Source organism: Ipomoea triloba, chromosome 5 (assembly GCF_003576645.1).
Source record: "Ipomoea triloba cultivar NCNSP0323 chromosome 5, ASM357664v1".
NCBI lineage: Eukaryota > Viridiplantae > Streptophyta > Magnoliopsida > Solanales > Convolvulaceae > Ipomoea > Ipomoea triloba.
The window spans coordinates 139,649-155,127 of NC_044920.1; the positions used below are offsets into that span (position 1 = coordinate 139,649).

General features: G+C 38.8%; 2 protein-coding genes across 3 annotated transcripts; both read right to left on the reverse strand.

Moving 5' to 3' along the window:
- Positions 1-1,475: 1,475 nt before the first annotated feature.
- On the reverse strand, positions 1,476-5,857 carry LOC116020119 (glycine--tRNA ligase, mitochondrial 1-like). The gene is made up of 9 exons (XM_031260606.1): positions 5,263-5,857; positions 4,654-5,036; positions 4,397-4,514; positions 3,981-4,175; positions 3,659-3,883; positions 3,265-3,324; positions 3,095-3,175; positions 2,249-2,654; positions 1,476-2,006 (listed from the first exon to the last, which is right to left on the reverse strand). Exons 1-9 carry the CDS (start codon positions 5,731-5,733, stop codon positions 1,777-1,779), a joined length of 2,169 nt encoding a protein of 722 aa, XP_031116466.1. The 5' UTR covers positions 5,734-5,857; the 3' UTR covers positions 1,476-1,776.
- A 477-nt stretch (positions 5,858-6,334) lies between these two features.
- LOC116019451 (protein MEI2-like 4) lies at positions 6,335-14,565 on the reverse strand. Of its 2 annotated transcripts, XM_031259653.1 has the most exons (16): positions 14,461-14,565; positions 13,807-14,067; positions 13,092-13,275; positions 12,870-12,915; positions 11,855-12,199; positions 11,261-11,673; positions 10,971-11,129; positions 10,709-10,825; positions 10,483-10,631; positions 10,080-10,174; positions 9,588-10,004; positions 8,587-9,235; positions 7,783-7,867; positions 7,588-7,656; positions 7,326-7,505; positions 6,335-7,137 (listed from the first exon to the last, which is right to left on the reverse strand). In XM_031259653.1, exons 3-16 carry the CDS (start codon positions 13,164-13,166, stop codon positions 6,982-6,984), a joined length of 2,955 nt encoding a protein of 984 aa, XP_031115513.1. In that variant the 5' UTR covers positions 13,167-13,275; positions 13,807-14,067; positions 14,461-14,565; the 3' UTR covers positions 6,335-6,981. The 2 variants fall into 2 exon arrangements, with proteins under 2 accessions (XP_031115513.1, XP_031115512.1); XM_031259652.1 differs by having other exon boundaries at positions 13,807-14,534.
- Positions 14,566-15,479: the final 914 nt, after the last annotated feature.

Genomic DNA, 15,479 nt, shown 5'->3' on the forward strand with positions numbered 1-15,479 from the left:
CGGAGTGCACTCCCCGAGCATATTGACCCTCCCGGTCTCACGAGATTTTTGGGTCTCCTGGCACCCCTACACTTGGGATTCTCGGTTCCTAAACCGAGCGTAGAAAGGGAAATTTTTCCCGTTCAAATGGTTTCGGTTTTCAAAAATCCATCATAATGATTACCGCGGTAATAAAAACCAACCGAGCGCGATCAACTAAAAACGATCTTATGATCGGGTAATCCGGATTGAGGTTTGATCAAGCTCAAACCAACTGTGACCAGTTAGCCCGAGTAAAGGGCATTGGGAAAAGCGTTCCCGCTTACGATCAATAAGATCAATAGAGGTCCCCGAGTCATGTATAAATCCAATCCCCCGATTGGTAAAGTTTGATCCTTAGATCGGTAAAATTCAACCTCTCAATCGTATTGCAAATTCGATCCCTAGGTCAATAGAGTTCAGCCGACCCTTATGGTCCAAAAGACTGTGCTTAAGGTTGTGTTCTTTTTTCCTTAGCTAAGATTTTTTTTTTCCCATTGAGTTTTTTCTTAGTCTAAGATTTTTAACGAGGCAATCGGCATAAGTCGAAGACTATACGGTCAGTTTCTCCAGCTTGAACTCTTCTTCGTTGGCATTTAAGTTGTGCTCTTTTTAACTCGGTTAAGATTTTTTTCTCATTGAATTTTTTCTTAGTCTAAGGTTTTTAACGAGGCAACCGGCATAAGTCTTGGACCGTAAGGTCAGTCTCCAGCCCGAACCCTTCCTCATTGACTCGGAGTCAGGGCACGGACTGGGGGCTACTTGATAGGAAATATACCCCGAGTATACGGCCCTACGAATACTATACGTATGATGGGCATATTGTACGGTTATTAGCCCTATAAAAGAGACTTGAGTCCTTATTGTTACTTGATAGGGAATATACCCCGAGTATACGGCCCTACGAATACTATACGTATGACGGGCGTATTGTACGGTTATTAGCCCTATAAAAGGGACTTGAGTCCTTATTGTTAGAGGCTTTTGGACTTCCCTTCTCTTCTTCTTTCTAAAAGGATCCAACAAGCATTGTGCTCTCTCTTCTCTCTAAGTTGTTCAAAGAAAATGAATAAAAAAGTAGAATTGAGAGCCAATTATGGAATCTACGTTATATTTTGCATACAATTCTTCTACATGATTCATACTTCTACATGATTCATACGGTTGAGTACATGAAAGAATTAACACTATCACGGCCAAACTTGAATGACTTGCATCCTTCTGAAATCAATTTTCAACGTCCTTAACAAATGACGTCTACGCTTCCTTTCTACCTTCAACTTAGTCGCAGTTCCTCCCTTTGGTATGTAGTGACAACTCTAAAGCTAGTAGAAAGGCATATACGGAGTATAAATAAACAAATTCAATCAATTCAATTTAATTTCAATGGCCTATTTCACCCTTATTCCAAAAAAAAAAAAAACAAAAAACAAAAAAAACAAAAAAACGAATATTCATATTTGATCCGAACCATATATATCTGTGTAAGTTGCATCTAGTAACAATTATATCTAAACCTTTAAGAACGAATAATTCCATACCAAAACTCTATGTTTTGTGGTAATTATATCAAATGATTTGATGATGAAGTTGTAACATTCCAGACTTTTGTAAACATTTCTTAATCAACAATATCCGTTAAAAAGAGGAAAAAGTAATCCAGATGAAAGACCATATATCCTCTAACTGTTATCCTCCAAAGTGCGCCTGCAGGAATGAATGTGTCCTTTTCCGCAATTGGTGAGATAACGAACTCGCTCACTCTGCGGACCCTGAAGAATGAATGGGATAAATTTGCAGAATATCTGCCCACGTTTTCTGTCCATCGCTCACCTCCTTCACAACTGATGCCACCTTCTCTGCACTAACACGAATCTGATCTTTGCTATCCCTCTCTCTCACCGTCACTGACGATGTTGAATCAACCGTGATAGCAAATGGCACACCTAGTTCATCTGTTCTCGCATACCTCTTCCCTATTGAAGTACCTACACAAAATCAACTTAAATTACAACTAAGCATTACATGAATACAGATACATCTAGGAACTAGTATGCAACACTCTGGCATGCTGGATACATATGCAACTGCTCAAAATTGTCTACAGAAACACAATATACTCCAGGGAGCACACCACTTGCATTTTACTCCATAACCTACCAAACACGTAGTAGAAGCAGCCCCATGCACATAGTTTATTTTATCAACAAAATCAAGGCTTGAAGCACACCTGTGATGTCAATCTTATGTGAGATTCCAGAAGCAGTGAGGGATTTGGAGATAAACTTGGCAACTTCTTCATACTGTTCATTCTGAACCAGTGGGAAAACAGTACACTTGATGGGTGCAACAAGGGGTGGGAAGCGGAATACATTTAGCTGCTCATCTCCAGCTTTACTAGGCCTTGTATAGAATGAGTGCTCATAAAGACAATATATGATCCGCCCAATTCCAAAAGAGGGTTCAATGACAGAAGGTGTGAACACCCTCTGGTGCTCTTTCTTCTTTTCTTTTGAAATAGACACCATATTTCTCTTAATTGTGACACTTCTCCCAAGACTGCATATCTGAAACTCCACCTCTCCTTTGGATTCCAAATCAGCCTTCATCTTCATAGCAATGTCTTCATTCATAGCCTAATATAAAGAAAAAGACAGCAAGCAAACCCATTCAGCTTCAATCTTCTATTTTCCTTTTTTTATTCAAATAGAAACACAGACTACTTTTCTTAACAAGGGCATCTAACCCTCTACTGATTTTTGATTGAGGGATTGACTTGTGGTTAAGAAAGGGCAGTTCTACTTACATAGTGAATAGCACCAATAATACCATTTAGGTTACCATGGTTGAAATATCAATGATGTCCTAATACCATGCTAGGAGGAGGTCGAAAAAGTTAAGATGTTCATTTCCATTTAGGACAGATTTTTTTAGCACAAAATTTGGAGAAATCTCTTTCCATGGAACTTGGGGACCTATGGACCAGTAGAATGTTCCAAGTCAAGCTGCACTACTTGGATGAGATCTATACATGTATACATGTCTTTTAAAAAGGAGGAAGAACTTTGATGAGTACCTCCAAAGCTTCAGCAACCATCTTTTGGTTCCCTTTAAATGCTAAGCCAAGCTCCTTCTTTACTGGAGTTATAACAAGTTTCTAGCATTGCATAGCATTACAAAGAGATTAGAAGACTTGCAACATAATTACAAAGAAAAAATGACTAATTAAATGGAAGCATTTGCTACCTCCACTTCTCTAGGCTCTGAAAATTTTTCCTGAGCTACAAGAGGCGCACCACTTTTTTCCTGATAGACAAAAGTGAGCATAATAGTATCAATACGCAAATCCTTCTATATCAGACTAAGAGTAATCGTTTTTGAAGTGTAAGATATTGCAACTCATTCTTCATAATGTAAACTGTACTAGAGTAAACTAGGCAATGACCTAAAAAAGCATCATAAAAATTTTAAGGTTGATGTCAATAGTGCAAACAGAAATTTCAACTTCTAGAATGCATGAATATCTTGGAAGTAATGAAAACAATGATTTAGGAATCTATAAAACATTACAAGGACTACAATAAAAATAAGATGCTGTTGAAGATACAGCACACCAAGTGAGTTGGGGATAAAATCTTACAGAATGAGCACGCAAATCATATGCAGATCTATCAGCTATACCAACACACTCTATCCAACCATAAGAACTCTCAATTTCAGCATCCCAGCAATCTTCAGCATAGTGGGCCATCTCATTTTCAAGGTGTTGCCTGAATCTCAAACGATCTTTATCTATTCCAAGTAGTGTTAAGAAAAGGAAGACTCTCCCAACAAAGTATCCAAGTGTTTCATTATTGACAGTTCCCTGGCAAAAATGTTGTACTAGAAAATGTTGAAATCAATGTAGCATAATATATAAATAGGAAGAAGATCACTCGTAAAGCGGTATAAAAGAAACTCACTCTAGAAACTGCTTCACCCAGCCGAAATCTTTTTGCAGATTGCCCAGACACTTGTTCTTTTCTAGGAAGCATTAGAAACTCTAAATTTGCAACCTCAGAGAACTTCGGGTGGGCTTTGTTCTGAGGATCAACAAAATGCTCAATTTCTGCTAAAGTGAACTCCCGGACCCTGAGAAGCCCTTGGCGCGGTGATATCTGGAAATGTTGATTAATAAGTTACAAATTCTGTTTCTTTTCACAAGTGCAGTGCAGTGCAGTGGATACAGTTTTTCGCAAATGCAGTGCATATTTAAGCATCTAAGCACCAGTTAGAACTAGATAGTAAAATTCATAATAAAACTGCATCCACATCAGAAACATATAGCGCAAAGGTGCATGTTATAAAATCCTAAATTTGAAGCTTAAAGATTTAATACCTCATTTCTAAAAGCCTGACCAATTTGAGCAGCTGCAAAAGGAAGCTTGTTCCCATTGTAATAATATAAATCTTTGAAATTCACAAATATCCCTTGTGCTGTTTCAGGACGTAAAAAGCTGCATCACATCAAAATTTAAAATTAAAACAATAATAATAAATAAAACATCAGCACCATAGTGTTACAAATCACAAAAGCCACTAGCAATCAGCATCAATAACAGTCATAGCTATCCAAGCAAGACAACTCATACTGACCCAGGGCTCAAGCCAGAAGGACCAATTGAAGTCTGAAACATGAGATTGAATGGGTAAGGATCAGAAAGAGGATTCTTGGTATCGGGTGCAGTGATACCATATTCCTTGATCTTTGCACCAAGTTGATCGGCAGATAGATCATCCAAGACAGCAAGCACATGTTTCAATTCAGCAACCTTTTCTGAAGACATAGTCAAGTCCTTCTCAATCTTCTCGTTGCAATAATCCTTGAGCAAATGATCAGCTCGATAACATGTTCCAGTCTTCACATCCTTAACCATAAGATCTGTAAATTTCTCAACATGACCTGATGCCCTTAAGACAGCCTCAGGTGTCACACATGGACAGTCAATTTCAAGCATATTCTCCTCCAAAACGAAGTGCTGAAATGGGACAGGGAAAGCAAAATACTATCACATACTGGATATTATTATTATTATTATTATGCATATAAAACAGATGAACATGCATGCAAATTCCAATTGAAACTCTTGAAAAAACATCAGCAGTCAGATTGCGAATATGTGGTAAGCTAAGCAGAAAATAGATTAAAAAAGTTGGTCTGATACATTTATTAGGCGGCAAGTTAAAGCTGAAAAGCAAAGAAACCTGACGCCAAAAAGCGAGGACATTGGCCTTAATAGCACAGCCAGGTGGACCGTAGTCATAAAGACCGGTGACACCGCCGTATATCTTGAAAGAGGGGATGTAGAACAAGCGGCGCTCGAGAGTGTTGGCGACAGCCTGACGGAATGCATCCCTGCCCCCGGCAGCACCTGAGAGGGAAGATTTGAGCTGGCTCTCGATCGACGCCTTCTCGAGCTTCAATGCTTTCAACGCTTGAACGGCGGCATCGATGTCAGGCTTGGAGGCGCCTGATGCCTTCAATTGACGGACTGCCTTTCCTTGGAGGTCGACACTGGACTGTTTGTCTGCGAGAGCTTTGCGAAGCGAGTCTTCGTCCGCGAGTTGCATAGTCATCGAAGGAGAATGGAGAAGGCGGCGAGTGGAGATGGCGCAGTAGGGACGGCAGAGGAGGAACTGGGAGCGGCTGATCAGAGCATGAAATGAACAACGCATGCGAAAATAACACTCTCCTCTCCTCTCCTCTCCTCTCTGGCGTAGCACTAGCAGAGTAAAGTAGTAGTAGGGTTCTAGCGTAACATTTTGTATAAAATCAAAAAATATACATTGACCACCTGGGACCTGCCCTGAAGCCCCTCACTTTATTTTCTTTACACTTCACTCCCTATCCTCCTCCACTTCCAAATAAAGTATTTCTTTTCTAGCCCTTTTTTTTTTTAAATACTCGTGAACACAATAGTGTTTTTTAGAATGATAATCGAGATGTCATGCTAATTGGCTAATCCTGACTAATCTGTAATTTTTTTTTTTTGTTAAAATAATGATGTGAAGGAAGAAATGATAAGACTCTTTTGTTAAAATAATGATGTGAAGAGTTAAGATTGGGGACATGCGCTTAAATTTTGTTTGCTCTGTTAGAATTTTCTGGTTTAGGGCATTGGCACATTGCTTCTGAGCTTCTGAGTAAACTTTTATAGTTAAAAAATTCGGTTTGCTCTGATTTGCACATCGCTTCTGATTTGACTACATCGTATCTATCAAAAAAAAAGAGTAGCAGCATTTGTAAAGAAAAGAATGATTAGCAGGAGCCAGGAGGTTTGAGATTTCAAAGCCCATGTCCATAACAGCATAATCTAAGCAATGTCTGTCAATAACATCTCATCTGATTAACATGCAAATTAATATAGCACTCAAAAAAGAAACGATAAGAAAAGGTTACAGCCGAGATCTAAGTAAGACAAGCATAGCATGCTTTTTTTTTTTTAACATTCAAAAAATGTTGACAACAAAATTTTTCTTTCTTTTTGCCTTGGCATGCTGCATCTCATCTGAAGTATTGAAAATTTGGTAGGAGAACCCCTTTCTTCAGCCAAACTCTTCTCCGATCCTCTTTTTTGTTTAAAATCAATTAGTATTTCCAAAATTTGAAGCTCCAGCAGCCGCTCCACTTAGGGATCTCGCCGCCTGCCGAGGTAGGTAGGTAGGTAGTATTACACTTACACGGCAGCCCCGCAGAAAATGGGGCAATGCTCATGGCTTATCAATTAAAATTCACAAGCTCAGCAAAATTCTGAAAAGCAAGGAAGGAATCCTTCTCTTCCTTTGTTTTCTGTTTTTTTTTTCCAGTGACCACCCTTAATGTACATAAAAGAAAAATTTTGGGTGAAATTAGTCTCATCCCTAGAAGGTTAGTTAGTGCGTGCCAACAATGAGCTAGGAAGCAGTCCAGTCCAGTCATTTTTTTTAATTTGAATCCTTCACCACTCCACAAGATTCTCCATGCGAAGATGACTCCCCATTTGATAAGCTTACATGGATTTCATGGTTGTTTTCTTCACCTGTGCTGCCTCGACTCTTGTTGGGTCTTGACCTCACATTTACACCCATGGGGAAGGGCACCTGTCCAGAAACAGAATATATACATATATTAAGCTGTTTTCAGTGCAGACATGTGAATACACATTTTGCCTGCCATGCAAGCATCTAACATCCTCTATAGATGAAGAGGGAACACTTTAATGGCCAAGAAAAGTTCAAATCCAACAAGTTAAGGATTGGTAAAGGATAGAAGGTATATATGATCATGCCTGATCGCCTGCATTGGGGCCATCAGTATGGAAAAGAATAGGACGGCATCGCTTATCTTCATTCATCAAGCTAGAATTCTGGAAGTGAGCAATAAGGGCAGCTTTTCCCTGGATGCGAGCATATGCAAGTGATGCCACCTTTTCACTGTTGAACTTTTCCCATTTCTTGCCATTCAAAGCCTGTCAGATCAACTCTCTATTAAACAGACATAGCAACAGGATACAGTATCAATTATTTACTGACGGCAAGAGGGAAGCTTACATGATAAAATGGAATAATGAATGAAGGATCAGTCATATTGATAAATGCGTAGCCGACATTGCATTTGTTCTGAAAAAAATAATTAATTAAAATTAAAAACCCAAATATAAAGTCATGAATCTGCAGCAACAGTAAAGATGCAATATCCACAGTATAAGAAGATCTTCCAAAATTAATATAATATTATAAATATACCTTAAAATCGATGGGCAAATAGATGAAATCATAAGTTCCTTTATGGTGTTCATCAATTGCAGCTAAAAGCATTTTTGATGTGTACCTATCACCAACATGAGAAGAAATAGACATGTTACAAGAAACAAATATGGTATGGAAGAAACTCATCCCAATTTATTTACTAAACTTGAGCATCGACAACAATACTATGACAATTCCCCCCAAAAAAAAGTATCATAACATGAATATAACTTCCACCTAGTAATGATATGAGAAAGAAAGCAAACCCAGGTACTGAATATTGATTAGCAAAACCAATTTGCAATGTCCACACTCCAAAACCAAGTAAGACAAAAATCATGTCAGGTGTTTCAGAATCTCTATATGCTTGTGCGCACAAACATGGCAAGCAACCAGCATAAGAGTCATTTGACCTAAAAACCTGATGTACTAACTAAATATACTACTTTTATAAATAAGCAGTTACCACTGACAAAGTTGCCAAGAATCCCAATGCAAAACATCAACCAGCAGTGCTAGGAAAACCTACATGATAAAAGTTATGGTTGTGTCTAACCTGGACTTGCTTAGAGGAATCTAACACCACCTTTCCTCTTAAACTAACAATTATATCAGTCTCATTATAGCTAGAAGATGCAAAAGATTCTTGAACATAATGTTGATGAAACAGATAAAAGAAACAGATCATTTGACCTATATATCTCATGCAGCCAACTAGCTTCTGATGGAATTACTAGTCACACCAGCACCAAGAAAAGAAAGAAATTCAAAAGATCTATAAATAAAGTAATTGTGGCATACTTGTTAGGAATGTTCTTTATCATTAGCGTTGTCCGCTTATCGTCTCCTCGAACAATTCGGTCAATGTCAAGCTCAAACTGCTTCTTGTTGTCCGTCTGATTTGAAGAGCCCTCATTTCTTCGGCTTCTTGTCCTCTCATTTGGAGAATCAAATGAGTTCATCATAGAGATCATTTGACCCCTTGGAGGAAACATCAAACACCTCTGATGAGGAGAGGGTAACCCAACACTCTTTGAAGTGACTGGAGAATCCATACCATTTCCACCAGCCCGAGGAAACATATTATGAGGAAGAAACTCCAAGGGATGGGGTGAATTACCAGAAATCTGCACGCTACCAAGAGAACCAGGGTGGAAAACAGAAACTTCAGGAGATTCACCAGTATACGCATGTCTTCTATCCCAAATAGAAGAATTGACAGAAGGAGCTGATCCCACATGGTGGTTGTTTATTGGTAAAAGTGTATTCAGCATGTGATTAGGTGCATCAGAAACAGCATGCATTTGTTGTGGGCGAGCAGTGCAAACTCCACTGACAAGTGATGGTGAGTTTGGCCACATCATGCCTTGAGGCTGATGACGGGGAGAAGTACTCCATGCATATGAACGTCCAGATGGGGTACAGCTACCATTTCCAGTGGGACCAAAAACTGAGCAAGGTAGCAGAGTATGCATAATTAGAAAATCAGGAAATGCTGAATACATCAGATTGAGCTCTTTGGGAATTCTTCAATGTAGCATCTTCTTTACATAAAAAATGGTTTCTCTCTTTAGTACTCTCACAAATAAGTGAATAACTAATTGAGGGAGAAGACTAATATTCAAATCAGAAGACTCAAGGAGTAAAGTAGCTACAGAACTCTATCGGTCTATATCATGAAAATTATTTATTGTCTAGTGTTGCAATTTGAGTCACTGGTTTTGTTAATCCACAAACTGTTTAACTGAAATTATGAGAGAACCCAAAATAGAAAATATGGGTCCTTGTAATTCTGCACTTACCACCATCATTTAATCCAATTGAATGCCCATTTGAGCCAACTCGACAGAATTGCTGCTTGTCAATCACATCAGATGTCCAGGCATTTATATTTGTGGCCATGGCACCTGGAGAATTGGAGAGAACTCCATTGCTTAATCCGTCATGATATTCTGGAAGAGAACAAGTGCGGCCATTTGGCTTGGCCCTAAACTCAATGTTCATTTGACCCAGTAAGTGGCTGGTCTCACTGAGATTAGATTGTTTACCCACGGATTCCAGCCTGACGAATGAGGATAAGCTGCTGTTGGGACTCAGTGACATCCCATGGTTCAAGGAATTGTCCAAATATTGAGTAAGGGGAGCTCTACTTGGTGACTTTGAACCAAACATAGTCCCATTCTCCAAGCTAGATGGGATTCCACCAAGTGAGCATGGGCCTGGTAAGATTCGACATGAATGTCTGCTTTCTTCAAATAGAAATGAATTTAATAAATGCTTCTGAGAAATAATACCAGGATATGCTGTTGTTAAGCTACTAGGGTAGCCATTCTGTTGCAAATAAAGACCAGACTCATCACGTTCCATCTCTGGAGAAAATGGTTGCAACCTACAAAGATTGCAAACACAAGATAACAATAAAAAGATATCATGGTTGCACTCTCAGAAGTTCCAAATACAAGAATGACAGAAGGTCAGAAGTACAAATTTTAAAACACAAGACGAATAATTAAAAAGAAAAGAAAATAAAACATTAAAAATATTATGTTTCAGTAATTTGCAAGCCTATTCCAGGAACAGAAGTATGGATATTATCTCCTTTAACACCATATTTAATCTCCATTTCTTTAGTAACTAGAAACATTGATTAAAAGAAGACAAATGAAATAGGGATTTATGAAAGCTAATAGAGCATACTGTCTAGCACCAGCAGGATGACTTGGTTCAAGCTTAATCTGCTTCCCTGCAATATAGCTACCGTTCAAGGCATGAAGTGCAGCTTCTGCAGCCCTACTATCATAGAACTCTATCAATTTGTGAAGGCTTTTATTCGGAGTCTCCCGGATCTATATTGCCCAAAGGAAGATGAATTAGCAATTTTTAATACACCAACAAAATGCAAACATTCAGCATAAAAAATCACCTCTTTAATCTCCCCATACACACAAAAGATACGATGAATTTCATCATTTGACACAGAAGGTTCAAGGTTAAAAACTGCCAGAGTACCCTGGTTGACATCTTTCTCAGGTGGATAGTCCTAACATAGATAAACAAAAAAACAATTCAGGCGATGCAGCTCACTACAGATATTACATTAGAAATCAGATCAGCACTCAAAATGTCCTTTATGGATGACTACAAAAGTACAGGTGTAAAGGAACAATGAATCCAGTTAAACATACCTTTGGAATTGAAAAATGTATGTCTAGTTTCCTGTGTCTCAATGGTTTATTCTGGAGAGCTTTCATTGCATTTAAGGCTGCTCTAATATCATAATAGGAAATCATAACAAAACCACGATGCTTGCACACTGTATATAGAGTGCGAATATCTCCATATTGCTGCTTATTCAAGAATCGACAATAACACAAAACCATCAGATTTGTAAACACTTATATATATGTGTGTGTGTGTGTGGTTGGGGGTTTGGAGGCAAGGGGTTTCAGAGTAACAATTTTAGGTCATTACCCACCTCAAAAAGAGTTTGCAATTCAGAATCTTCAACATTGCTATTTATATTTCTCACAAAGAGTGTTCTCGATGGATGCTCTCCAAGTGGGTGCTTCCCAGCACCTGAGGCAATAGATCCCCCCAAGAGCATGTCAGAATTTTTTTGTCCTGAAGAGGAACTGTCTTCACCCAAGTCCATCCCTCCAACACTGCTAAATAGGTCCAGATCTTCTCCATCATCTCTGTTGTTGGGTTGGGCAACACAGTCAAGCCCATCAGTCACTCCTGCAAATAAGTCATCATCATCAGGTAGAAGATTTCCGATAGTCTGGGCCTCAAGTTCTTCAAGGGATTCCAAAGGTTCCTCTTCCTCATAGTGTGAAGCTGTGGCGCCCATGGAATGTCCATATAGAGAATTGTTTGTTGACAGTTGCACTGCAATAGTAATTACCAGAATGTCAATTATGTTCTCTTCTAATTTAAAGATGAGAAACAAAAAGTATTAGTTATTGACTGGAATTGCTTCATATTTGCAAGCAGTGAAGCAATTAGCAAGATCAATCACCTAAACTACAATAATGAATTGAGCCACTGAAGCTAAGAAGGGAAAACTTACATTTCCTACTAAATAACTCTGATAATGAACTTGAAAAAAGACCATTTTCATGTTGAGCCCCCAGTATATTTATTTTGTCTCTCTCCATTGCATAAGACGTAGATTCTGTACTGAAAATAGATGCTGTGCCTAAGTTGTGATCAAGAGTTCTTGGCAAAGAGTGGCTGGCAGCTCTTTCTGATCCAATTGCTTGCTTTTGTATTGAACAATTTACCTTCCAATCTTTATGTAAATAAGAATTAGGAAGCTCAACACCTTTTGTCATCTGACAACCCATAGGTATCTGGTTCTCAAAATGCGATGAAGGAACACTTCCTACTCTGAATGTTCTGTCTGTTTTCAGACCTGTGAAAAGGCATTAAATGAAGTTAAAGGCAAGCCTTACGAACCCCAAAGGAGAAACAACTTAAATCTTAGCTCTTGCTTGTTGTCCTGGGGGAAATACTCAGGAAAGTTTCTCTTTTAAAATATACTTCATGAAGAATAAGCTTTAATAGAACCATGTTAAAACATATAAATGACACTGCTTTAATAGAACAAGAAAAGCAGCATTTACTGGCAAACATGCCAAACTTCTTGCTAACTCATGATAAATGACACTGCTTTATATGATCTCTTGAAGGGAGTCCACTTCCTTTATGATCCAGGAAGGTGGATACAGTCCTCTCTCTCTCTCTCTCTCCCCACAGCTCAATAAGATTAGTAAGAAACAGAGTAGCTTTACCTTTTAGATAAAATGTTTCACGGACTCCATATATGACTGTTCCAACTTTACTGAATCAAGCCATAATACCAATCTAATTGGGGTCAACAATATTGATTCCATTTCTCCAATTAGTTCACATGTGCAGGTGTTACAGAAACAAACAATCATCTTAAAAGTTTCTAATGGTTTTCTGCTGCTAGTTTTGGGATATCATATCTCCTTAAATAATTGAGTATAATATTTAACTCAAAAGTTTGAACTTGAGCAATGATACACTAACGCCAACCAATCACACATATTACTACTCACCATTGAAATTATGCAGGCTATTTGACTTCCAAAACCCATTCTGGCTCTGTTGAAAAATAAAATCAATTATGAAAGATAACATGAAGGTAAAACTAATAATAGCCACTTTTCAAGTTTGAGGTAGAGATGTCACCCAGAGGTGATGAGTTTTGTTGTGTAGAGTGCATTCACAAATTCACATCAAAGAAATTACTTTAGTAATGTAAGAGAAGCAATTTGTACCTCATCATGAAAACGCAAGTCCTCAGAAAAGAAGGACGGAGACAAATCCTGTGGGTCCATCATCTGGGAAGGCATTATGCAATCTGGACTCAAAACTCACTAGAAAAACTCAACAGAAGACAAATAGCATTGGCTTCCACCAACAATCAAATACACCACAATTGTAGGAAAAATCAGCAATGTCCTGATTCAATAAGAATGAAGAAACACAAGAATGAAGTACTAATGAGTTTCATTATTAGCCTTTCAAGTTCTGATCTTATCTAAACTTCAGTTAGAACTTTCAACAAAACTGGTGCACAATCCAATCATATATAGCAAATAAGTGTTCAATAAACAGCCAAATCAGGCTCCTTCAATTCCTTTTGTTTTTGGAAGATTTAAATAAAATAAAAAAAAATTGAACCTTTACGTTTCTCAAAAAAATAATAATAATAAATAAATAAAATAAAATAAAATAAAAAACGTAAACACCAGAAATGATACAATTGTACAGATCGAGAAGATGGAAATGGCAGCTGCAGCTACAGCTTCAGCTCAAACTCTTGTTACATATGAGTTCAAGATAAGATTTCGATATGCAGGTGCCCAAAAAAAAATCCAAGTTCAAACACTGGTGGGTCGAAAGCATTAAAACTAAAACTTGGAAATGATGCAACATTCAACTTAATAGCAGGCACAAGCTTTTTGAGAACTAAATAAATAAAGCACGTACCTTTTAGAGTATGAACATCATTGGTAGGACATAAAATGCGAGAGCAAGTTCCCAGAAACAAAATTCGCAGAGGGAGCAAGGGTCACAACGGCAAAGGAGATTTTATAGGAAAGCAAATGGATGCTTAAGGAATTCAGAGAGAATAAATTATGGCAAAAGGCAAGGGAAGGAAGGAAGATTGAAGAAGCGATCTAGGTGTATGTGTCCCGTGCAAGAACCACCAAAGCTTGGATGCCTTCCTCTCTCCGTGCCTCGTTATTTCTACAATGCACGTTAACGGAATGAATTCTCTGAATATATTATCTCCGGTTTCCTCTGAGTATTTATGTCCCCTTTGCAACAGCTCGCTCTCTCGCTCTCTTTATTCCTCAGCAAGCGCTCATCCTCGATCGGAAACTCCCGAGCTCCAGCGAGCGATGGACGGCGGTAATTCGAAGCCCCTCGCTCGCACTTGCTCTCTCTTCCTGCTCTGTTTTGCACAGAGAGGGAGAGAGCGGGAGAGAGAAAGAGGGAGGGAGCAAATAAGCAAACTGGAGATACAATACAAATAGAAAATTCGGAGATCGCTTGGCCGTCGATTAGAATTGAAACAGACAGCACCGTACAAAATGAATAAAAAAGAGAAAATTATGCCGGAGGAGTGTAAAGGAAGACCTGGTCACCAGAAACGCTCCTACAAACGCGAGGATCTCCGATGAGCTAGCTCATCTATCAATCACAGGAGAGAGAGAGAGAGAGAGAGAGACAGAAGGGCAAAACAAAAGAATTTTAAAAAAATAAAAATAAAAATAAAAATAAAATATGGAAAAAGAAAGAGAAAGATAATACGCTGGCCGGGCTTTAGACATGACGACGGGCCGGTAGCCGTTAAACACACTAACGGCGTTAAGTCCCATCACTGCGGCGGGGTAACGGATACGCTTGGCCCGTTTGTTAGTTTAAGCAACTGTACTTTACGTCTCAAGTACAAATATTTGTACACGAAAATTCTCATGTGTAAATATTGTGTTGTATCTGGTGTGAATATGTAGGTGTACTGATTCTTATCCAATTTTGTAAATTTAGGTGTCAATAGTCTCTGATTATAAATTATTTCATTTATGTAGTGATAGTGCTAATTTTTTCGTGTATTTAAGTGTATAATAATGTGTATAAAATATTGATAGGAATCGTATGAAGTATCATCTATTTTTCATAAAAGTTCTATTGCTTATGTATATGAAAGTGTACTGTAAGTTAAGCATTAGGATGAAGATGGCCAAAAATTAGCTTTGATCAGTCTCTTCTATTAAATGTGTATGGAGAATTTCTGAAGGGTAATTCTCTTGTAGAGAGAGAAAGCTTCAACATTTCAATTTGAACCTCTTGCTCTTAAGGATAAAACTACGATCTTTGTTGGACTGGCAGTTCTGTCACGTAATTTATCCCTCAAGCTTTCTTCAAAATTTTAAACCTTGACATCGTGGAAGTCATCAGTTCGAGCCTGATTATCCCTAAGTCTAATGTGAGTTTTTCTAATTAGATTTGCCCCCCCCCCCCCCCCCCCCCCCCCCCCCCCCCCCCCCCCCCCCCCCCCCCCCCCCCCCCCCCCCCCCCCCCCCCCCCCCCCCCCCCCCCCCCCCCCCCCCCCCCCCCCCCCCCCCCCCCCCCCCCCCCCCCCCCCCCCCCCCCCC

Coding starts and splice junctions, on each gene's coding strand:
- LOC116020119 (XM_031260606.1), bottom strand. CDS start 5,733: ATGCGTTGTTCATTTCATGCTCTGATCAGCCGCTCCCAGTTCCTCCTC. Junction 5,037..5,262: donor TCCTCGCTTTTTGGCGTCAG/GTTTCTTTGCTT, acceptor GTCCCATTTCAG/CACTTCGTTTTGGAGGAGAA. Junction 2,007..2,248: donor ACATAAGATTGACATCACAG/GTGTGCTTCAAG, acceptor GATTTTGTGTAG/GTACTTCAATAGGGAAGAGG.
- LOC116019451 (XM_031259653.1), bottom strand. CDS start 13,166: ATGCCTTCCCAGATGATGGACCCACAGGATTTGTCTCCGTCCTTCTTT. Junction 11,130..11,260: donor AATTGCAAACTCTTTTTGAG/GTGGGTAATGAC, acceptor TTGAATAAGCAG/CAATATGGAGATATTCGCAC. Junction 7,868..8,586: donor ATAAAGAACATTCCTAACAA/GTATGCCACAAT, acceptor TGTTGGTGATAG/GTACACATCAAAAATGCTTT.